The 24,136-nt window shown below is 37.6% G+C and overlaps 1 protein-coding gene and 1 long non-coding RNA gene across 3 annotated transcripts in view; one reads left to right on the top strand and one right to left on the bottom strand.

The window, feature by feature from the left end:
- Positions 1 to 24,136, bottom strand: part of CTNNA2 (catenin alpha 2) — a 557,331-nt gene that overhangs the window by 48,964 nt on the left and 484,231 nt on the right. For both annotated transcript variants that reach the window (XM_080398303.1, XM_080398304.1), the window contains exons 10-12: positions 18,779 to 18,871; positions 18,340 to 18,496; positions 14,776 to 14,976 (exon numbers count right to left, since the gene is read on the bottom strand). In XM_080398303.1, the coding sequence (XP_080254429.1) occupies positions 14,776 to 14,976; positions 18,340 to 18,496; positions 18,779 to 18,871 (451 nt within the window). The remainder of the gene's footprint in view (positions 1 to 14,775; positions 14,977 to 18,339; positions 18,497 to 18,778; positions 18,872 to 24,136) is intronic.
- Positions 1 to 24,136, top strand: part of LOC308068190 — a 58,556-nt gene that overhangs the window by 9,550 nt on the left and 24,870 nt on the right. The window contains exon 2 of the long non-coding RNA XR_013929892.1: positions 144 to 197. This is a non-coding gene — a long non-coding RNA (uncharacterized lncRNA). The remainder of the gene's footprint in view (positions 1 to 143; positions 198 to 24,136) is intronic.

The raw sequence follows: 24,136 nt of genomic DNA, 5'->3' as shown, positions 1-24,136 counted from the left end.
TTTCAGTACCCAGAAAAAAAATGAAATGTGATGTAAAGCAATTAATGCTTAATTATCTTGTAAATAATGAGCAGATGTTGGACAGGCAATAGATTTGTCAAAATAAGTTGCATCAAGCTATTACAATTTTTTTGCTTTGACAGGGAAGCCAACTAGTGAGCTGGAGAAAGCAGCAGATATGATACAGCTTGACTTTGGTAAGAATTTTGACATGGCCACACATGACATTCTTAGAAGAAACCCAAAGAAAATGTGAATTAAGTTACTATAAGGTGGACATGGAACTCATGAGAAAAAGCATCTCAAGGAATAATTACCTGTGTCATGTTGTCAAACCAGAAAGATATGTCAAGTGGATTCTTGCAGTGTGTCTAACAAAGAGATGCTATTGTAAAAAATGGGAAGTCAATCTAGTATTATTAAAATATATAGAAAAAGACTTGAGAGACTATACAGTGAAGCTGCACAGTGAGGCCCTAGTTCGAGTATTTATTAAGTAGCTGACCAAGATTTTTGTAGCATGTGTACAAGATATAAAAAAAAAAGTTTAAACACCATCACCACCGTATTTTGTGGTTGTATCCAGACATTTCTATGTATTTCTATGTTTCAAAAACACAATGTAGTTCAAATAACATAAATGCTTCTATAATCTTTATCTAGAAGTTATTTCTGAATCATGTTTCAAATACTCAAATCAAAGAACTTCCACCAGCTCCTCAAGGAAATTACTCATAACCTGATAGAGGTTACTGCTCAGATTTTTTTCCCCCCAAAAAGAAGATAAACATGCTTATTTTAGTTGATTATTACAACTCATTTATCTCCAATATCTATAAAAATATAAATAATAAATATCTGTATATGAATATATATAAATTGGTGAACACGTTTACATTTAACATCTAAGCATGTAATTTGGACTACAAGAATCGTTTTCCAATTATTTTTACCTGATCTATGAATATGAAAGCACATAGAAAAGCAGGCAGCAATGCATGCTGTATTTGTTACACTAGTCTGGTCACAAGCAGACCCGCCTGAGTTTGTAGTCTTAGGCCCAGAGATCCGCAAGGGAGATACAGAAGTGAAACGTTTTAAAGATTATTTACTTGCTAAATCAGAACTCCCCCTGGTATCATGGAAATGCAGCAGGAAAACTAAGGCTTAGCTGCCATCATGGAAACATGGTGGGATGACTCACATGACAGGAGTGCTGCAAGGGGTGGCTATGAACACCTCAGAGGGACGGGCAAGGAAGGAGATGTGTTGAGTAGCCCTGTAGATTGGGGAGTGTTTTGGTTGTCTAGGGTTGAACGATGGTGATGATAGGGTTGAGGGTAGGAACCAGGGAAAGGCCAACAAGGCAGATACCTGGTGGGAGTCTGTTACAGACCACCCAGCCGGGACGAAGAGGCAGGTGACATGTTCTATAAGCAGCTGGGAGAAGTCTCACAATGGCAGCCCTTGTTCTGGTGGGGGCCTTCAGCTTAGCAGCTGCCCGCTGGAAGTACAGCCCGGCAGGGAGGGACCAGCCCAGGAGGTTCCCGGAGCGTGTGGAAGAGACCTCCCTGGCCCGGCCGGTGAGGGAGCCGGCGAGGGAAGGCGCCCGCGGGACCGGCTGCTCCTGAGCCGAGAAGGGCGATGTGGTGGCTGGAGGCCACCTGGGGCACAGCTGTCATGGAGCAATAAGAGTTTCCCATTCCCAGAGAAGCGAGGCGGGTGCCAGCAGACCTGCCTGGGGCTAGCAGGGGGCAGAGCTGGGCCTGTGGAGGAGCCGGGCTGACAGAGCCCCGGGGGCAGCAGCCCAGGGGCTGAGTGCTCCGGGCAGGCCGGGCGATCCGAGCAGGTGTGTGCTGGCTGGGGAGCTGGTGGGGGAGGCCAGCCAGGCTGAGCAGAGAGCTTGGCTGGGACTCCGGAAAAAAGAGTTTATGGCCTTTGGAAGGAGGGGCAGGACACTCAGGGGGACTGCAAGGGTGTCCTGAGGTTATGCAGGGAGAACATTAGAAGGGCCAAAGCTTGAGGGCAGGAGGTTCTGCAGGGGATTCTGGGCAGGCCAGGCCGAGGGGCCGGGGCCGGTGGGGTGGGGGTCCCCAGGGCTGAGTGCCGGGCCCTGCCCCTGGGTCACACCAGCCCCCGGCAGCTGCGGGCTGGGGGCAGGGGGCTGGGAACTGCCCGGCGGGACAGGGCCCGGGGGGGCTGGGCGGCAGCGGCTGGGCATGAGCCCCCAGCGTGCCCAGGTGGCCCAGGAGGCCAGCAGCGTCCCGGCTGGTGTCCGAAATGGTGTGGCCAGCAGGGATAGGGCAGTTATAATAACCCTGTAGTCAGCACTGGTGAGGCCACAGATGGAATACTGTCTTCAGTTTGTGGGCCCTCACTACAATAAAGACACTGAGGTGCTGGAGCATTTCCAAAGAAGAGAAATGAGAAGAAAAATGAAGGCGGGGAAGAGGCTGGAGTACCAGCCTAATGGGGAGTAGCTGGGGGAGTTGTGGGGGTTTAGCCTGTAGAGAAGGGGGCTGGGGGAGAACTGATGGCTCTCTGCGATGGCCTGGCAGGAGGCTGTGGCCAGGGGGGTGGTGGGGGTGGTGGTGGTGGTGTTGGTCTCTTCTCCCAAGGAACAAGCGACAGGACGAGAGGAAACAGCCTCATGTTGTGCCAGGGGAGGTTCAGATTAGGTATGAGGAAAAATTTCTTCCCCAAAAAGGTTGTCAAGCACCGGAACAGGCTGCCCAGGCACAGGGTAGAGTCACCATCCCTGGGGATATTTAGAAGACATGCAGCTGTGGTGCTTAGGGACATAGTTTAGTGGTGGTCTTGGCAGTGCTGGGTTAACATTGAAAGTGATGATCAGAAAGGCCTTTTGCAACATAAACAATTCTGAGTCTATGAATTTGTTGTTAAAGTATTTAAAAGGCAACTATATGATCTTTGTTCAGCACCAGATCCAGCAAAACGTGCTACAATGAGAAACATTCCTCACCGGAAATAAATATTTAATTTTAGAGAGATGTTTTAAATGCATATAATACTTTAGTAATACCATGCTATTGGACTTACTTTGCTTGAAATGGATGTACAAGAGAAACAAATAGGGAGAAGCCAAAGTGGAGCTCAATTGTCAAAGTATGACAGGACCCCCCATATTTTTCCATATTCTCTCTGTATGGGATTTTTTCCCCTTTCTACCCAAATTTTAAAGTCCTTCAACTCAGCCAATGAAGCCTTACACCAATAATGTTCTGGACTGAAGCCCCACAGATCATTTTTCTTACTATGCCACTGGAAAGATGCCAACAGTCATGACTCCATTCATTTAATCAAGAAGCAGCAGGAGTAGATTCATAAGCATCAGGCCATGCAGAGGAGATAGAAAGTTATATTTTATTTGTTCTGTTAAACATGAGATACTCATTCTTTATCACATGTATTAGCACAGTGACTGCCCTTTGGATGTGAAAGCTTCTTTCAACTATTTTAACCTTACAGACCTGTCTATAATTTAGTCCTAGATTTACATTATTACACATGAACATTATTTGCTGTTCTGAAATGGAAATAGCTATTAAGCTATATTATAAATTGCTTGCTTGCCAATTGCATTTTTACATCAGTGCTCATTTTTGATTAAACAAGCAAGGAAAACTATCTTAAACTAATAAGATGCTATTACTTACAGCTTCTCCAAGCATATGTTGCCATTTAATGTAGTAAAGTTTTTGGAAATTGTGTTAAGAATTGTATTCTTCTTCAGTTAATGTTATTGGTCCACACATGAGGAGCTCCGTGACAGTCATGTATGGATAAATATCTAACTCAGTTACACCCACAAAACTACCAGTCTTTCTTATCTGTCATTTAAGAAGGATATTAATATACCAACAGTGAAAGAGCTACAAACAAAATTCAGGTGAAGTCATAAAATCTGTACCTGGACTTGAAATTTGTAAATGCATCAGATAGAGGATGATTCAACTACTATGTACAGACAGACTGGCTATGAATTTCAGATTCAGAAGCAAATCAATACTTTGGGAGAAAAAATAAATACTGGTTTCTTAGTTTAAGCTGCAGTCTTTAAAAGTTATGCAGACACTTGGACTGAAAAATATGATCCATTAAGATCTCTCAGTCTAACTACATGAATTAATTAGGCACCTGCATAAATGTTTACGGAATCAGGTCCCAAGTTAATAGCAATGCTTCTAATTTACTGACTTTGTCATTCTAACAAATAAAGATTTTAAAGCCTTTCTTTAAGTGAGTTTTCAATGGCATTGAAAGTAAAATCACAGCTGACAAAATCTAGGTTGAATGGCTGCTGGAGAAAAAAATGGGTAACAACAAAATTAAAATTACTTCCATTTTATTTATTAATTTTTAATTTTTTTTCTTTTTACTATCAGCATAATAGAAAACTAGCACATCACCATGGGTGAACTAATGCCTTGATATAACCTATATTTTCTTGTGAACCACCCTACTCCACACAGAAAATATTTTCTCTAAAACTTCACTTGTTTTTCACCTCCCCATCACTTACATATTAAAATTATCAAGTAATACTCCATTTCTAAAAATATATTCTCTGTTGACTTTTTCTCCTATGGCAATCAGTTTGTACTGCAACATTTGCATTTCAAAACATAGCTGCAAATTTTATTTAGTGATATGGGAACAGTAAGATCACTGATAGGGAAAGGTTAGGTTATATAATAAAATTATTATTATAAAAATTAAAAAAGTTTGGATGTTATTGTTCATAGCATTAGAGTATTAAGTTTTGTTAATATGCAAGATTAAATGAATGCCTAGCTAATTTAATGCACTTTCATGGCCTCATTATTTAGGAACTTGAATTCCTCACAGTCATAAGTAGATGTGAATATACAGTAATCTAGAAAGAGATAATTAAGACACAAAAAAAGCAATAATGGTCAAGGTCCCTTCAGGTGCCTGGGTTTCTAATTCCTGATGATATCAGTAGGAGTTAGGAAACTTAGCCTGATTACATCCTACTCCATAGATCTAAAATTTTAAAATCTATGTTTTCTAATACCAAATAGGGAGCAATAGATGTTTCCATGACTCAATGAATCAAACCTACTTTAAGAAAGGAGTTCAAATTCAGCTGGATCAAATTCTGATATTCCTCTGCCCATTGAATAGAGAGGGAGGACAGATGACTGGCTTAGACCAGATGTCTGCTTTAGACAGCCCTGTTTAGGCATAAATCAGTCCCATTCCTGTGCCAAATCCTAGAACAGTTTTGGCTCTAAATCAGAACAATGTCCAGGAGGGTACTGGCGAGCAAGAAGAGGCTACTTTCCATCCAAATCTCACTGGAACTGAAGGGTTCCCAAAGGTCTCACCTTTGGGGCATTTTTCTAGCCAGAAGACTCGTTTTGAACAGCATCAGCAGAGCTACTTCTTAAAGTTTCATTTTAAGAAGACAAGCACCTACTCAAATCTCTAATATCCAGGGGTTTGGATCTGAGGGAATCACCCTTATAAAAGACCAGAAATTGTTCTCTGGAGTCAGACTGTCCTCAAACTAAACAGGTGTTTGAGCTCCAGAGAAGTCACTGATCTCACTCAGGTGTATTCAGCTTCACCCTATGACTAGCTCTTGGTAGCTTTGCATTCATTTAAGCATTTGTAATTGTCTGGAAACTTGATTTTCCCTATGCCATGTTCACAGAGGCTAGACACGTAATTTTAGATGTGGCCAAATAGCCCTTCAGTAGCTGTAAAAATCTGGTCTGGTTCGGATAAGGTTATTCAAGAATGATACAGCAGTCTAAAGTTCTGGAGAAGCACACTGCTAGAAGTTCAAAGAAGGATCCCTGAAAACCTCACACAGAGAATCTGTGCTTCTCCTAAACATCATAGTTGGTTATGTCACATAAATCAACAAGATTATCCAGAATGATCGGTGGTATTGTAAGATAAATGGTTATCAGGGAAGAATAATAAAGAAAAAAATCCATGAATAACCCAGTACATTAAAAAAACAGTGATGCTTTGTTAGGAAAAAATCTCTGCCATTATCCCAGATTTAAGAGGATTTAGTACAAGAAAATCACAAAGCTATAGATTAAAAAAACCTAGAAAAAAATGTATCCAGAACTCTGAAATTTTTAAATGTTTTTTATTAACCCATTAATTTAACTAATTGACAAAAGAACACAGTATACTAGGATGTTTAGGTATTTTAAACAGGTATTCAAAGAATGATACCTATGTGGTATCTGACATACCCTGTCAAAGATGGCATATTTCTCATTTCAGTTTGAAGGAAGAATAAGACATCAAACATGACATCTTATTTAGCCTGAAGTGTTTGTCAAAGTCTGCTTTTAGAAAACCTGTACATTCCTTATCAGAAGATTCTAAATATTTCATTAAAAGTTTTTTAAGCCTAGTCTCATATCGTATCATAGTTTACAACATTTCAGTCATGATTATTATATTACTAATTTAAAAGAAAAAGCTTTATAAAGATATACGGAAATACTATACAATATATCACAGAATCACAGACTCATAGAATTGTTTATGTTACAAAAGACCTTTCTGATCATCACTTTCAATGTTAACCCAGCACTGCCAAGACCACCACTAAGCCATGTCCCTAAGCACCACATCTGCACGTCTTCTAAATACCCCCAGGGATGGTGACTATACCCTGTGCCTGGGCAGCCTGTTCTGGTGCTTGACAACCCTTTTGGGGAAGAAATTTTTCCTCATACCTAATCTGAACCTCCCCTGGCACAACATGAGGCTGTTTCCTCTCGTCCTGTCGCTTGTTCCTTGGGAGAAGAGACCAACCCCTCCCCCCACCCCCCCCACCCCCCCCCCACCCCCGGCTACAGCCTACTGCCAGGCCATTGCAGAGCCATCAGTTCCCCCCTAGCCCCCTTCTCTCCAGGCTGACCACCCCAGTGCCCCCAGCCACCCCATCTGACTGGTGCCCCAGCCCCATTGCCCTTCATTGCCTAATATGACAGTATTAGACCAACTGGTTTTCCAGGAAGACTTTATTTAAATATTTTATTGCTTGGACTGATGTATGCTCCCAATTATGTATCTTTGTAGCACATGTGCATAGACATACTGCGCGTAGACATACATATAGTAATAATATTTTGGTTGTCATGGGTGAAGAAACATCCATATATAATTATATCTGCGTTTTACATCACTGGATTGGGTTTTCAGAGTGTTTACATTATGTGCTTAGAGAAGAAGTCACAGACTTCTGTTACAAGTAAATAGTTATCAGTAAAAATGTGAATCCTCGTCAGTTCTGGATATCAAACCCTATGTGTCTTATGCTGGTCACTCAAGAAAGAGGAGAAGTAGAATTAGGGCAAAATTTGGAGCATGCTGGTTTAAGTGCTATGGAATAGAAAAGGATGAAACATCACTGTCCAAAGCACAAGGCCATCTTTTCTTGCTATTTACTGATTCACTTTTCCCCAAAGAAAAGGTTAAAGGATAGATGTAAAAGAATGAATACGTATGCCTTACAGGATTTTGCAGTAAACACACGACTTTCAGGAAGAATCAGCCTTCACTGCCAATACTGCATCACTGATTTAGCCATGGACCGTAAAATCAGTTCTCAAGGTGCCTTGAATTTATGGCCAAGCCCTGACCCTTTGGCCTGTATGTGTTAAGTCCTCTGGCACTTCAGAGGAGGCTCCTACTTTATCTGCAGGTATATGCAACCATGAGGTATAGACATGGTAATGCAACACTTTCAGGAAATGTCAGACTTGCTCACATGCAGTGCAGGTGAGCTGTACGTTGTAGAAATTAATGGGATGTCTGGAGTTACGTTATCAAGTATTGTGAGATATGGACACACATAACAAAAAAACACCTCCAAACTTTTTTCCTGATGGAATTGTCATTTGCAGAAAGATAATATGTCAGAGAAGAACCAAGGTAAGTGGTGTCCGCAGTGAGGTGCCTCCTGGACAGCATAGTAGGCAACCATGTAATGAAAGGTTACATCACAAAGCGCACAAATGATAAGAAATTATGGCTGCAGGGATATATGTACTTCACCAGTTTCAGAAGTCTCACTTGTTCTCTGGCCTACTTGCGCAAATAAAGACTACACACAGTGAGCACCCCCAAATATTATTACTACTAAATGGAACGCCCTTCAGGTTAATATTTCAAATAAAAGCTAGCTGCAGCTCTTAAAAAAATGCCCTCAAGAAACTGTTGCATGCTGTTGGATACAAAATGACTTATATAACACAAGCAAAACACCCTTTCTTGCTTTAGTTATAAGTTTGTGTGTATCTGTACGTAGGTGTGTGTAGGCAAGGGGATGCAAGGAATGCCAATGTTTTTATTTTAAAAGATTATTGTACAATTCACATTGAAATTCACAAAACATTCTGTTGGAGCTAGTCAATATTCACTGCATTTTTCTACCAATATTTTCTAGACTTGGTATAAGTTCTTTTCTACCTCCACAACCAAACTCCTTACTTTAAAAATGGCTTTTAACAACACAAGATGTTTTTAAGAAAAAGATTTTAACACCAACTCAGCAATAATGGTTTATTAAAATGGGCCCTTCTAATCTACTATTCATTATTTAAAGTGTCTGGCACATCCGAAATAGATAATCCTAGTATTTTTAAACATTCCAGAAGAGTTAATTTGCCTCCAAATACCCACATTTCTTTAACTTTGTCATCCTTATCTTGACCTTCTTCCATTTCTGGAAGATCTTTAGGTTATGGAGATAAAAGATAAAGCAACTATTTGGGACATTTAGGAATACCCTCCTTAAGTACAGGCTAACAGGTTAGATGTGAGGGCTGTTGTGCATGGAAAAAGTATCTTTGCCCAGCCGCCCACAATGATGCCATATTTTTTCTGAGAGAATGAATTAGCCCAGAGCCTTCCATTCAGAGAAGATAATACAGTTTAAATAGTTCCATTTACCTAGAGAAATGGAATAAAATTATTTTCCTTATCTTTCTGATAAGGAAACTCCCTTACTCCCGCTAGCCAAACCAGCATTTTTCTTTTGGCAAATTTTGCTTCTGTCTGTTCACCTGGTAATTAATACATTATGCACCAACCACAGAGCTGACCCCTGAAGCATCACAGGATTTATCTTTCTGCCTGCTGAGAAATGGTCATTTGTGCCTTGTAACCAGCTCTTAACCCATCAAAGGCCTTAACATTCACTCCATGGTTACCCATTTTCCAAACAGTCCTTTGTGTGTGACTTTATGAAAAGCCTTTGAAAATCTAAATCAATTACATTATATTTGCCTTTAGTCTATATTCCATTTTTAAATCCTAAAAGTGGAGAGAAAAAGAAATAGAATTTAAGCTTTTAGACACCATGGTGATATATTAATTTCATGTGTCATTTAATTGTTTTATAATATATTTTACATTATATATTACTGTATTCCTCTGCATATTGAACATAGTCTCTTTGGTTACAAATTCTTTGGATCAAACCAGGCACTAGTGGAACATAATTTTGGGTATTGTCTGGTCCTTTTGTAAAATACCTTTCTTTTAATAGCGTATCAAATGGTTTTTGTTGGTGATACCTTGACCTTTGGATTTCAGTTTAGCAAAACTTTAAAGAAAAACCTACAGTGCTTTGCAGAAGAAAAGCCATAATTTCATCAAAATCCCTGGATAAACGATCTCATGTTCTCAGGATGATGGTACCCATCAGTTGTACTATAACTACCTGATACTCCCATAAAACATTAATTTAACATCATTTTTTTTTTTAAATAGGCTCCACTTTGCAATTTTTAGCTCTGCCTTAGATTCAATATTTTTTATATATATTACAGCTATGCCTAAATTCATCTTCTTACTTCTACATTTTGTTTCCTTTCATATCACTGCTTGAAAATCCATCTTTACCACATTTTAGTATTAGATTTGATAATATCATTGAGCTGCCTTTTCCTTGTGATAAATATCTTTAAAGTTTGTCCTACTCACACTGATAAAACTCTCACAGGCTTATTGCTGAATTGCCAGTAGTGCTGATTTTCAACTTTAGTTCATTCTGATAAAGACAAAATAAAAAAAAAATAAAATTGAGTCAAAACAGAAGTCAGAGAGTGGCCTACTTAAAATCAGCTAGTTACAAAGTTACTAGGATATTTTAAAAACATGCTAAAAGCTGAAGCTCAAATTTCTGGTCTGAATCAGAAGATTCCAAATTTCCAATGTCCTTCATAGGAGTGAGTAACCCAAGTACTACATTACTTGTTTTTCCAGGATGATTTCCAGACATCCCAAATGCAAAATGAAGGAATAAACAAAAATATCCAAAAAAACCCTGGAACCCCCAAAAAAGCCCTTCTCACGCAGTTCTGGTCCCATTTGTTCTGCTTTTTCCCCTTCATTTCCCACTCACTCACTTTCATTACAACTCTGCAGTCTACTCTAGTTTCCCCAATTTAAATTCAACCCTCTGACCTTTAAAGAATATCACAGCTTTTTCTCCTCCCTGTATCTCAGAAATCTTGGGAAATGATATTCAACCTCATTGCTTGTTTATTTCTTTCTACAGACAATTCTTTTTAGTCATTTAGAAACTCATGCTTCCTCCCTTCAGCTGGTACAGCTTCTCTAGCAATTGCTGAACAGACTTCGCTCTCCTCCTCATTAAAGGTAATGGGACACTCTCAGCTGGCCTCGGTCATGGCTAGGACAGGGCACTGAATAGTATTAAAGATATCAATATTCAAAGAGAAATTGTGCTGTTTTCTCTCTTCCCTCGTTTTTTGCCTTTTTCTTTGTTTTTAACCTTTTCTTTCTCCTCTCTTTTCCTCTCCACCCTTCTCTCCTTCCTTTTTTTTCCCTTCGGTCATCTGTAGCAGGATAATTTCACAGTTCTCTACAAATGCTGCATACCAACAGAAGATTGAACAGAAGCCATCAGCATGGCCCTGTGTATGACCTTGTTCCCCTCACTGGGCTGAACCCACTGATGGGCTGCCATCCCAGCCTGCACTCAGTTCATCCCTGTCCCCACAGAGGTGCCTGATGCCCAAGGCTGGGGCTGTCCCCAGGAAGCCACCGAGCCTTGCTCTTCAGGAAACTGAGCTAAAGGTATTAGTAAAACTTCACAGTGCCCCCCCCCCCCAAAAAAAAAAAAACCAACCACCCAACCAAAAAATCGAAACCTGGGAAGTCTAGTTTACTCCTGCACACAATTAACATCCACTAAAATGTATGAACTTTGTGTTTGTTCCCAGCAAGGCCTGTAGATTCTGTGGTTTTATAGTTTTCATCTTGGATTTATAAGAAAGTCAGCAAGTGAGAGTGAAGTTTTTATTTTGGTTTTAAAGGAAAATAAAAGTATCCAATTTAAAAAGACATTAACCAATACGTCACTCCCTAATACCGCTGTCAAGAGATAAGAATCTGGTCTCTACTAACCACTTGGCTATAAAGGCAGTAGGTTAGTCAAGAACAGGCAAGAAAGCACTAAAACACTATAAAAAAACCTACCCCATATATTCCAAAAGTTGTAAATTACAACAATGAATAAATAAAATTTAAAGGTGAAACCAGTTATTAAAGTAAGTTTTGCATAGTTTCAATTTCTCAGAACCTACCAATATCACTTTCATTAAAGATTAATACCCACTGTCCCCGCTTCCCTCGTCCCCCCCCCCAAAAAAAAAAAAACCCTAAATAAAAAAATTAGCAAGGTGATTCTCTTTCCAAAACAGTGTATTCATATTTCTCTACTGTGGATCAAACCCAGTACTCATATAACAATATGAAATCCCTGGGAAAAGAGGCTTAACAGAGGCTTTTTTTTCCCTAAGCTGATAGTTAAAAGTAAATAATAACTAGAAGAGAAAGGTAATATGTTTATCTTCCTTCCGCTGTCATTTAAATAAAGTTTTCCTAGCTTTTGAAAGCACTTCATTTAAAAATAAATAAAGGTCAATTAAAAAAGAAAAAGGAACAAAGATGAAAATGATAAGGTGTTCATCACTGTGTTTCTCACAGAAATTTTGATATCTGCATCTGTGGGTGAAACAAGGCTACAAGTAAATCACTCCCATCGTTCTTGAGTGTCTGATAAAATCTGTGCAGGATCTCAAGGTGATGAACAGAAAGAATATATAAATGTATGTATGTATTCATAGATGCCCTTATCTCTACATCCATAGCTACATGGCTGCATATGTAGACAGAGACCTGTTGTGGGGGAGAGGGCAGGGTATATATGGGCAGGGCACAGAATGGCATAGGGTGGCCTACATACTCTTTTAACCACTTTTTTCTACAGTGACAAATTGAGTCAGGAAATTCAACTTTTTTAAATCAACAATCATAAAGAAATAATAATCAATGACTTTGTAAATGGCCTGAAAAGCTGCAGATAGAAATTATGCTGTAATATTAATGATACACATTCGTGTCTGGCATAAATGGTTTTAGCTTCATTTGCTCCATTGAATTTGGGCCCATTCCATCTTCTGAACTTCTGTTGCACAATTTGTACATGACATACAGTTCCTAACATTTAAAATTCGTTTCTTTTAAATCCTCACAAGTTTTCTTGTATTTTACAAAATACAACATAAATAATAACTTTGACTTTGAGGGACAGGGACTCAGTCTTAAGTACTGAATCCTAGCATCAACAAGTTAATATTGTCAAGATGCACTTAGGCCAGAGACTCTAGCAATTAGTTATAATTCAGATTATATCAAAAAGTGCATTAAATATGGAAAGTAAGTATATATGTGCCTATTATTGGTCTATATAACTATGTTTTATAATTGCCACTTACTCTGTTGAAAAACTGTTATTACAAAATTTTACAGAAAATTAGGTCAGAAATTTTGGCTGAATAAAAAGCCTGAATATATGTTTTGTTTTGCTTAATAAAGAAATCTTAGTGATAGGAAGAATTCCAAATCTCTCCTTTACCAAAAGGAGACTTTAACACAAGGGTGCAACAAAATACTTTTTCCATACCAAAATCAACAGATTATTTTGTTTCTTTGAATACATGCCAGTTCATAGACTTTTTCAAATAAGGTAAATTTACAGTACTCATTCCATTGATCTCTTCTTGGGTAGTAAAAAATAGGGGGACTAACAAAAACAATTTTCAGATCCACTTTTGCTTCTCCCACCTAAAAGCACATGACACAAATAGAAACACTAAACTTCAAGGGAAGAAAGAAGCAAATTTTATTGCATTATCTTCAAGCTGTACATGGTCAAACCCTGACCTTCTAGGTTCAGTCAGATGTAAAGACTGTTGTATAGGAATGTTGTATAGGAAACAGCTGTGCAGAGACAAATGGAGCATGTACCACAGGCTGAAGATCATGGTAATGATTTCTGACCTCTCCCCAAAAATGTCTCTCTGCAGCTCCCAGGAAAGAGGCTGTGAAAGTTAATGTCTATATTACATTCTACAAGCATTGCGTGTGTTCAAGGCACAAATTTTCTGGTCATAACCACAATACCAATAAACTGCAATTCAGCTATAAATTCCAATAAATAATAATGAAAGGTCAGAAAAAGCAGAAATTCTTGATTGTGGTCATTGGTATTTATATGTGCAAATAAGGCTTGGGGTCCCTATTAGGGCTAAAACAAAATAACCTGGGGACAACAATAATACAAGTAATATTATACCATCCCAACATTTTTTCTAGCTCATTTTGCTGATTTCTGTTCTCAAAGCTAACACAGAGGCTGCCAAAGCTACAGCAGTTTTTGCTTTTCTACCTTATATGGAGATGCCTGAATGTTACACTTGCTGTGTCCTGAGCTGGTCCATTATCATTTGTTCCTCCTAAAATAATCTTGATTATTATAAAGCCCAGAGGAGCAAGTGCAGCCAGATAGGGAAGGATCAGCTCAGATATTTTCAGACATCCACAATTCATGCATCTGCATCATAGCTGGTCACTTGTACAGTGAGTGGAGAACCAGTCCATAAAGTCAATGAAATTCAAAACATGATTCATCCAAACAAATGTAGACCACTGCTTTGAGATGAGAACACTTGACAGTACTGTCTGCACCGAACAATGCAGACGCACATAGCAACAGATAATACTGAGTATAAAGGAGCCTAAAATGACCAGCTTATATCTACACCTAGATGAATCCAACCCCTGTTCCTCAGTGAAGGTAAAAAAAGATTAAAAAAAAAAATTATCAGTTTTTTTACCCAGTATATCCATCTAGCAGTCCCTGTTTTTAATATATAATCAATGTATCTTATATAATATATATTTTATATAATCTAGCAGACTTTTATATTTCTTCAATCAGGTAATATATTTTCAGTTGCTCATATGTATTTTCAATGAAAAATTGCTTTGTTTAGAAACACAACTTCAGTTACCAACAAGTACATTCACCTGCACAGACAACAGAGTGATGTTTGTAATGATTTTCTAGACACATAATACATAATCAACCAACTCAGAAAGAACTTGAAGAAAAGCCACATATTATTTACTCAAATCACTGAAACTTGGATGAAGCATACTAGCCTTGATGGGTTACTGAATCTCTTCTCTTATACGGCTCTTGTTAATACATCGTCTGCAATAGCATTGAGTAGAGAATAAAGAAAACACTCATGGTCATTAATTTGTTAGTTTATACCTTGTTTTCAAGCACAGATTCCCCTCTGAGTTACAGATTTCAGAAAACTTACTGCAAGTTTTGATTGACTTAATACTGAATAATATTTCAAGTAAGCTTACCTGTTTCAGAGAGCAGTTTGGTAGCTTCCAGTACCTTCTCTGTATAAACTCCGGTTTCATAGTTTTCCATCTCTGCATTAATGATGTGAATAACCCTTGCTGCACGGCCTCGGATGGCACCCGCAGTTCTGTCCAGTGTATCAACATCCCCTTCTTGGAGAGCAATCACACACTTATTCACATCTTCCAGAATATGGTTTTCTGGAATGTAGGAAACAAATAAGGCTTATTTCATTCTTCATAACAAAGCTTACCGATCTGGGTAAACAGCAAATGTCGCTATGTTAAAAAAAAACCAATCTGTCCTTATTCAGGCCTGTAAAACAAATATTCTGTGATACTATGTCACATAACAGTAAAAATCCCAAGTGTGATATCTAACTTTAAAAGGGACTGGGCTGCTACGTCCTCTCACCTGTACTGCAAGTACCAACCTGTAATTCTTTGAAAAATAGTCACATTAATTTCAAACATGACGCTGTATTTTATTATAATGAAATTGTAACAAAAATCAATGCAAAAGGAAAGCAAATATTATGCAGATGCTCTAATAAACAGTTGGATAACTTTCTGAAGATGAATTTACACATTCCCATAAACATTTAGTATGTTTGGTTCATTTGTGCTGAAATAAGTTAGAAAAGAAAATAAATAATTTTGAAAAGACAACAGCAAATGGCCTTTGTAGATAGCAGAGAACCTGTGCATGAGCAGTTCATCTCCTTTACTCCATCTATGCCAGAGATTAAGTTGTGAATTTTTCATGACAGACAGTATAATTATATGTGACTGTGCATGTTCTGGAGTAAGTGGACAACAGTGAGTCTGCTCAGATGGTGTAATATCGTATGAAAACCTTGGGAGCTGCATTGTTTTTTTTTTTTTTTCTCAGCTCAGGATCAGGCCATCTACTTTCAGGTGCTGCATTATCATAGTTTATGTAGTATTCTCACATACAGATAATGTGAAAGGATGAAGCAGATTTTGACTAGGTCAGACATTATTTCCCTGCAGCCAGTTAAAAATAATTTCAATAATAAAACTATGACTGGATTTCATACTTGAACAAGCCCACTCTGAGAAAATCAATGGCTTTAAATAACAATTTACTTTTCTGCTGCAGACACCATAAATGAATGCTGATCTTTGTAATAATGCTGTTCTTTATAGTAAGTTTGATGTAACAGTAATAAATAACAGAATCAACACGTTCACAAACTGCTTTTTATTAATTATCCTTGGCCACAAAAATAGAATGACTCACTGATCTTCACTACTAAAAATCTCAAGGTTCAATCATTTGAGGGTTCCAGAAATGTGTTACATGATGTCAAATTTTAAACTGTAACATCTCTGAATGAAAACTGAAAGTCCCCTGAGATGTGAATCAGAGTAACTTGCAAGGTAAAGTTTTTTTGTTTAAAAAATTCCCTATCCACATTTAAAAGATGTTTTTCTAAAATATTTCTTCACTTTTTCTTCCTCACCATCACCATTTTTTTACCATGGAATAGCCAAATTTTGCCCAACAAGAAGCCCTATATGCGTTTGAACAGACAGTGCATTTGGAATAAAAAGTAACTGTTTAAAATTATGGTCAGCCTTCTTTTGTTTTGCAGCCACTGTATTAATACAACATGCTATCAAATGTGACACTCAATATGAAGAGGAGGAGGTGTCATTTCACAAGGTACGTATAACCAGACACTAGCCCATTTTGAATGCTTCGCTAGTTCATCCAAACATATCCAAAAATAAAACTACCCTGTGTAAGCTGAGGCTTCCAAGCTTACAGCTAGCAGCAGCGGGCTTTCTGGATAGATGTGATGGTTTTTTCTTATTTTTAATAGATTTGTCTATGGACAGTATTAGAAAAAAAATGTAAAAGCAACAGAAATACTACCTTTCAGCTGCCTTGGAAAGTTTGGATCTAAGTCAAGGCTATGCTGGAAGCAAACATGATTTGAGAAAAAACAAAAAAACAAAAACGTTATCCATTCAAGTAACTTTTAGTTTTACAGATAAAAGTGCCTGGAGTGAACAAAGTCCTCAGTGAAATCGCCAAATGGCCATTTAAGAAAGTTTGCTATCTCTTTGGCTTGTGGACTGGGTCTACAGTTTACAGCTTCTTCTGTCCTTTCATTGTAGAACTAGGCTTGTTGAAATGTGTTTGCCAGCTTCAAACCTCAAATAAAATTCTATGTGCTATCAGATCCTGAAGTACCCTTTTATGCTGAGAGTTCATTTTCTTTTTCTTGTCATGGCTTGCAGTAAACACTCTAGCAGTGTGTTGAACAGTGGAGTGTAATTATACTAAACCAAACCATTTCCCTGTTACTAATAATAGCAGGATACAACCAAACAAAATGAAAAAGGAGGGCAAAAAAAGAAAATTAAGGACTTATTTAAAGGATAATTTTTTTTTTTTTCCCCAAACTTCTTAAACTTTTATCAGGAAATTTGGAAAACATCAAGGAAAAGGATGTAGAATGCAACACAAAATTAAGGCCAAGCTACCTCCTGAAGTCTGGCTCTTCTGTGACATTAAAGTAAGCTAAGCACACTTGGCACGTTCTATGTCCTTATTCACAACAATGGAATTCACCTCTTTCAAACTGTAATAGGGAAATGAGTTTTCTGCAGCAGACAATTAATCCAAGACATGCAGCACTCTGCAATTATAGTATTTATTGTGTATGACTATATTATAACAATTCATGCTGCCACAAGTTTACAAGGAGGAAGGAGAAAAGACTGTGACCCAAAGAGTCAATGTCCTTCTCCTCTCCGTCTTTTCTTTACGTAAGGACTAAGATAATTCCTCTGTTGTCATAGAAAAGCTCACTTTGCCTTGTAATCCTTCCCAGCAAGGTCAGAGAAGTGCAAAGATTTGCTGTTTCTTATACTACTTCATCACTTTTTTTGGTTGCCTTGCTACAACAGTAACTCTGGAACCCAGAAGTGCTTCCAAGCCCTCTGGAAATAGGGATACACAACATACTTAGATAGGACACACATGCAGCATCTACCTATTCCCCTTCTTCCTATCCCTTTTCAGGGCCTGCTAAACTGGTATGATGATCAGGGGGCCAGGACTGTATGGCATATCTGCCCCTCTGTTTAGACACAGCTGATCTGAACAAAACTACAAAATACAGCAAGGAAAATTCGTCTTTCTTCCTCTTGCCTACAACCGCACAAGGACTCTTAACAATTTTTACATATACTGTCAGTCTGTCACACAGAGGTCTGGAACACATTCTTAAGAGGTGGACAAAACCCTACCTTGAGCCTGAGTTGGAAAAAAAACCCCAAAAAACCAAAAACTTCTTTAGAAATAGAAGCACAATTAGGATGCTATTTTCTGGGAGATGAAAAGCTAACTATTGCTAACAGTGTTTGATTGGCGTGGCTTCGTTGCTCCTACTGAGTATAAAAGATCAGCATTCCAACAGGCTCAGACTAATGGACTAATGATGCTTTAGTAATTATAGCTCTTCTCTGCTCTGACCCATTACTTTAATTTAGGAGTATATTTTTAGAAAAGTCCCTTGATCTCAGTACCTGAAACAGAGAGGAAATCATCCACCGAAGTGATGTCATCAACAGCTTCAGTGAGAACTCGCACTTGTTTCTCCCACTGATCTTTAAAGACATCCATGTTGTCCTGTGCTACTTTGCTCTGCGGTCTGGCAGCTAGTGTGAGCGCAGCATTTATTACCTGTTATGCAAAATCACTTGTTACAAGGAGTGGCAAATTTTTTTTCACAAAGGAAAGAACAAATAGATTACAGACTGTGTTAAAAATACAGCATTACACCCCATTCCATATGCAGGTCTCAAGATAGGAACGTATTTTTCACAGTTCGTGCAAAACAGGCACCAATGTAATGACAAAGGCAAGGCTATAATCTTCATCCAGGCTGTTTTCTCTGTCTCAGCTAACTGATGTTTTTTAATGCCAAAAGATTTCTCAATACTTTTTAGCAGGAATCTCGCTTACCTGTGGGCACAGACTATCAATCTGTGTTGCTGCCATACGGACTAACTTCACACCTTCTTCATTATTTGATATTGAACAGGCCAGATTTGCTACCTGCAATGAAATCAGCAGAACAGGAATCAAGGTTTAGGCAACAGGCCATTTTATATCTTTCTCTCTTCTTATTGTGCCAGGTCTAGAATGAAAGACTTGTATGTAAGAGGAATGATACAGCATCTGCGCTGGTGAGCAGAAAGCCATGTAGATTGTTTCCTTACTAGCAAACTGAACTAGCCATCTTCATTAGGTTTTTCTCAAAATCTTCCCTCACTGTCAAGTGTTTTATGTCTTCCTCTATAGCTTGAAAGTAATCTCCTAAGAAGTCATGTAGAGAATGCAGAGCATCCAGACAATTAGCTCTATGTTTCCTTTCATCACCATTTCTTTTTCCATTTATTAACCATGTCCATTATGAATACTAGTAATCAGGCTCATCCATATACTCTAAGCTTTGCAAAATGAACAATCTTCGATGTCCTAACACATGGAATTTTGCTTTTTCCAACCCTAAACAAAACTCTGATGCCTTCACTGATACTGGGAAGTTACATATTTCTCACGTATCTTAATTGCTTCAGATCCTCATGTTTTTGTGCATGTTAAAATATTTTTAATTCTTAGTTGGACCTCTTTATTTCTACGTGACTATCTGCCTCAGAGTAAAATGTCCATTAGAATGAGTATTATAACTTGGTCAGCTGAAATGTTTCCATTGAAAGCCTCATTCTGTAATGCACGCCTGAAGATCTCATCCAAAGATGTAGGTATCTACATGCTGTTGCTCTGGCACAACTTTGGGAACTCTGAACTTCACAAGTCTGAAGGCTGTTTGATTAAGATGAAGATAGGAGAGACTTAGAGAGACACCTGAATGAGATCTAGTAATCAGACCATGCCTCCAGACACTGCAGAGCTGCATCTCTGTGGCTTGGGTGCAGGTGGCAGAACATGTTCTACCAGCTCATACAGTCCTTCTTGCAAAAAATCCATTCCCAAAAGCTTTGTGCCAAGTCCATGAGTCTGCCATGGGTTTTACAAACAGCAATTCATGTCACCATGCACATATTAAGCTCATCAATGATACTTATATCACAAGGGTACATTCTGGGATGGGGGAATACATCATATTTTTTTTAATAATGCCAAAGTATGGCTCTTAATTCTAATCTACATTAAAACACATGTATAAAATTTGAAATACACTTCCTTGATATTATTTACTGTGCTTGAAGGCATAACTATCACTTGGAAATGACTTATTAATTAGTTCAAATACCCCCATCTTTCCAATTTTCCTCCAGTCTCCCCCTGTGGTATTAATCTGTTCTCATCTCCAGTGCACATCGCCACATTAGCCCTGGTCCATCTGTTCTGCATAGAACCTATTTCACTTCAGAGTTAAGTAGAACGTGATTTGCATACATCACGGTGCCAAAGCCCAGGGAAGAAATGAACCTAAGGCTTCAAAGAGTCTTGCAGGCATTTCCTAGTCAAGATTTTATCATAATGTTGTGATTTTTTATTTTCGTTTCATTGTGAGACAAATGAGTTAGTCTGTTTGTTAACAGCCTTACAGCACTCAAGTCAAAAATGTTCTCGTAAGCTGACATCTTCCAATTAATTTACCATTTTCTGTAGACACTTCTCTGCACACATCAAACAGACCACTTTAATCTTCATGAGTAACAAAAGCTAGGCAGGAAATAATTAGAATGCATTAACATGAGTGGAAATTACAGATCTTAAAAACTAGCAAATGGTATTAAGTTCAGCAAAACCCATCTTCCTGTATTTTAAATAAGTGGTTTTTCAGATTGTCCTTTAATTTTGTGATTATCTGTCCTAAGGCTTGAGATGCACTGTGTATCCTCCTTTTTCTCAGACAGCAGTGATAGACACGACTGAAAGAGGCTAGGTGTCAGGAAATGGTAATCAAACTATTAAGCAGGTCTTTGAGTTCTTTTGGAAGAGATCATAGAAGACAATTAGTGAAAATAAAAAGTTATTTCTTTGCTGTCTCTGTTAATTATTCATTAGATGAGATAATATTTGGATATTGTAAAGTGCCATGGGTTTCCAAAGAAGGACGCAGACATAACCAGAAAAATTGTTTTTCTCCTTTTTTTAATAAAATAATTTAAAATTCAGTACATTGTTTTGGATGTTACTATCAATACAGAAGGAGTACCAATGTAATCTATGGCTACATTAAATATGCATAAAAAAAGCATTACAGTTATGTTGTGGGTTTTTTTAAAGATACGTATCATATATAATCCTAATCTAAATAGTTTTTGTGCTATATTTCAAATCTTGCATATAATCCTGTATCATCAGCAGTCAGAAAGCAATAATATTTTGACAATTCTGCAGGGAGTATGCCAGCCTGTACCATGGGAAGATCTCATTATGTCAAATAAGCATAGAGATAAGCAAATTCTACAAAGGTAGATCCAATCTGGATAAAATTGAATTTAGTGCTAGAAATCAGAAATACTATGACTTTGCCCCAAACTTATTGTTAAAACATGCAAGAAATAGAAATTACTTGCTAAAGCCTGTATTTCAGTACCATCATATAAGCATGGATTTGTGAAACAATACAAGTTTTAAGTGCATTCAATCATCAGATACGACACTACTTAATTGTTTTGATTGAATCTGTTATCAAAACAATCCAGTTCCCATCAATTGGTGTTCTTGGCCTAACAAGGTCCATATGCATGCTCTTAGTTGATGGAAACTGTGAGGTTAGCCTGCTATAAGTTCAGCAACTCCAGATATTTTTCCTGCCTAAAACTATGACCAAAAAAGCTTAGACCGAATTCCACCTCACTTAGCTGAAACACTTGTTTGGGTGCCAAACTGATCTCTTTGGATAACAGCTAAAAAGAGAAAGGCACTTCCAGAGACTGTTTCAGGTCTTTGGCTGATTATCTCATCCTCTAGATGTGTCTAGTTTATTATTTAAACTTAGATTATAGGTGGCCTTGATGATTGTTGAAAAAGGTAACACAAATAAAAGAGGTTTTAATGGTGCATTATAACTTGTTTTGCATGTGTGTATTTGCAACATGTTTTATGAAGAACTCAGAGTTTTCAAGGTTGGGAATTCATTTAATATGCCATTTCTGAGTTGGATGGAGCAGTAGTTTGGAATGGAAAATAAAAAGGCTGTATATTACTGTAGCTACCAATTTGCCAAAACTTTGATTTGACAGCCTTTACGCTTCAAGTGCTCTGTCTCCACCAAAGCATTGAAGAGGAGGTTTTATGAGAAGCTGTGGAAGCAACCAGTTAATTAATTTTTCTTTTTTTCTTATTTTTTTTTCTGTTTACTAAGTTCTTTGAGCATACTGAATTCACTGATTGCCTAAACAGAATTTAAGTTTGTATTAAGATCAATGTGAACTGTTGGAAGAGTAATTATATGAATGAATATATTTTAAATATCAAAATCAATGAACTGTGAATCATCCTCAAAATGCATGAACTTAGTAACAGTGAAACCGCTGTGTAGGTAAACATTACTGTCCAGCATTTCAAGTTTGCTAAGTTACTGTTATACCATCAAAACAATTGCCAAACACCTTAAACCTGTCCTACAAGAGCATGGAGAAGTAAGGAGCAAGAAAATAAACACTCTAGATCCAGTGATGCTATATTTTTGTGCAATCACCAAAGCTGCTGACCCAATCCTAGAACTGGGGAGGTGAAAAAGTGTGTAGCAACTCCTTCATATTAATTTCCTATCACTGGCACCGATAGACCAAGATGCAGTTCTGCACCTTGCTATGTATCTATCTTTAGTCAGGCAAATAGTTCCATTAGTTTCAGTTACCCAGAATATATGCAGGATCAGTCCAATAAAATGTCTTTGCATGTTTTCAGTTGTATTTCAGCCTCAAGCAGTTTTCTGCTGTGTAGCAGATGGGGGTGGGGAAAGACTTTGTTTCTAATGCAAATTTTTATTACCATTGTTGAAAGGACATACCAAGGACAGGTTTTATCTGAACATGCTTTTACATGGCAGGTGGAAGCCTAAGTACTGTATGGATAGGCAATGCCTGCACTAGTTTTTTGCTAGGTAGCTACTGAAGCATGGATTAGCATTTTTTTCATTGCTTTTGACATGCATACTACTTAAGACAGGGAAACTTTATTTCTGCCATAAAATTGCACACTCCAGGTTACAAAAGTCATCAAGGATCTTTCATACCAATTTAATTTATTTTTACACTGATGAAAATCAAGTGTAGTTAGCATTTGTTGAGACTATTTCCAATTTTGACTTCAGCTCTTTGTATTATTAAAGGGAGCTATGACTATCAAAATGTATTGTCCTCTGGTTCAAACTTAAATTCAAACATTTAATGTGGCCACTCTGAATGTGATGTAAATGAAAGGGTCCAAAAAAGAAATCCATTGATTAGAGCAAAAATGTAAAAAAAACGGAGAAGCATATGCTATAGCAAAGAGCAATACCAGCAGAAAGGCTGTAGAATATTGCTGCAAATGTATGTATTCTATTTTAAATTTTTTTTCTTTTATCCTTTTTTCCCACCATAGATTGCTTAGAAGAAATTATACAAAAAAAAAGAATTAATAAATAAATTAATAAATAGAATGCAATCTATTTATATCTTAGATTTGTGTATTTTCAAGTATGGGATTTTTTTACTTTTGTTATACATGTCTTTCCCATTTACGTCACTTACTTTTTCACTGAGATAACTGATGCAAATACTAGGAATAAGACAATTTACAGCAAGTTATTTTTTTTTTTAAATATAGAATAACTTAAATAAACCCAAGACACTGTCAAACTTACCTGTCTATACCATGCACTTGAGAAGCTGAAACTTCATCAGTTAATCAGCTTGAGTTGAAAGTGGTTTTAAGTCAGTCTTCTGTAACATTCACAGTGGACTAAAGCCAAGCAAATAATCACTTAATGTGTTTCAGCTGATGGGTGGTATCTTAGCAATTTGTAATTATTTATCCATCCACTTCGTAATTTATGCAGATATTGTTACAATCTCCCAATCCTTCAAAATTTTGACATATATTAATGTTGGTACTGCTGTAGGCAGCCCAGTGATATTCATGGAGCCATGAATAAGAGATTTTTTCTATTGGAGAGCACAGAGTTGAGGCTAAGTTACCCAAGATGTTCAACTTATTTATCCTCAGTCTGTTCACTCAAGCATTATATTATGAGCAAAACTCTATTTATCACTACACAGGATGTTTTTGCACATACGCAAACAAGTGCCAAAAATCAGAATGTCACTGAGAGTACATATTGCAGCAGATTTC

The sequence above is a fragment of the Falco punctatus genome (genome assembly GCF_963210335.1).
Source record: "Falco punctatus genome assembly, chromosome: 1".
Classification (NCBI taxonomy): Eukaryota; Metazoa; Chordata; class Aves; order Falconiformes; family Falconidae; genus Falco; species Falco punctatus.
The sequence above is the reverse complement of the archived record's forward strand: the minus strand, read 5'-3'. Positions and strand labels throughout refer to the sequence as shown.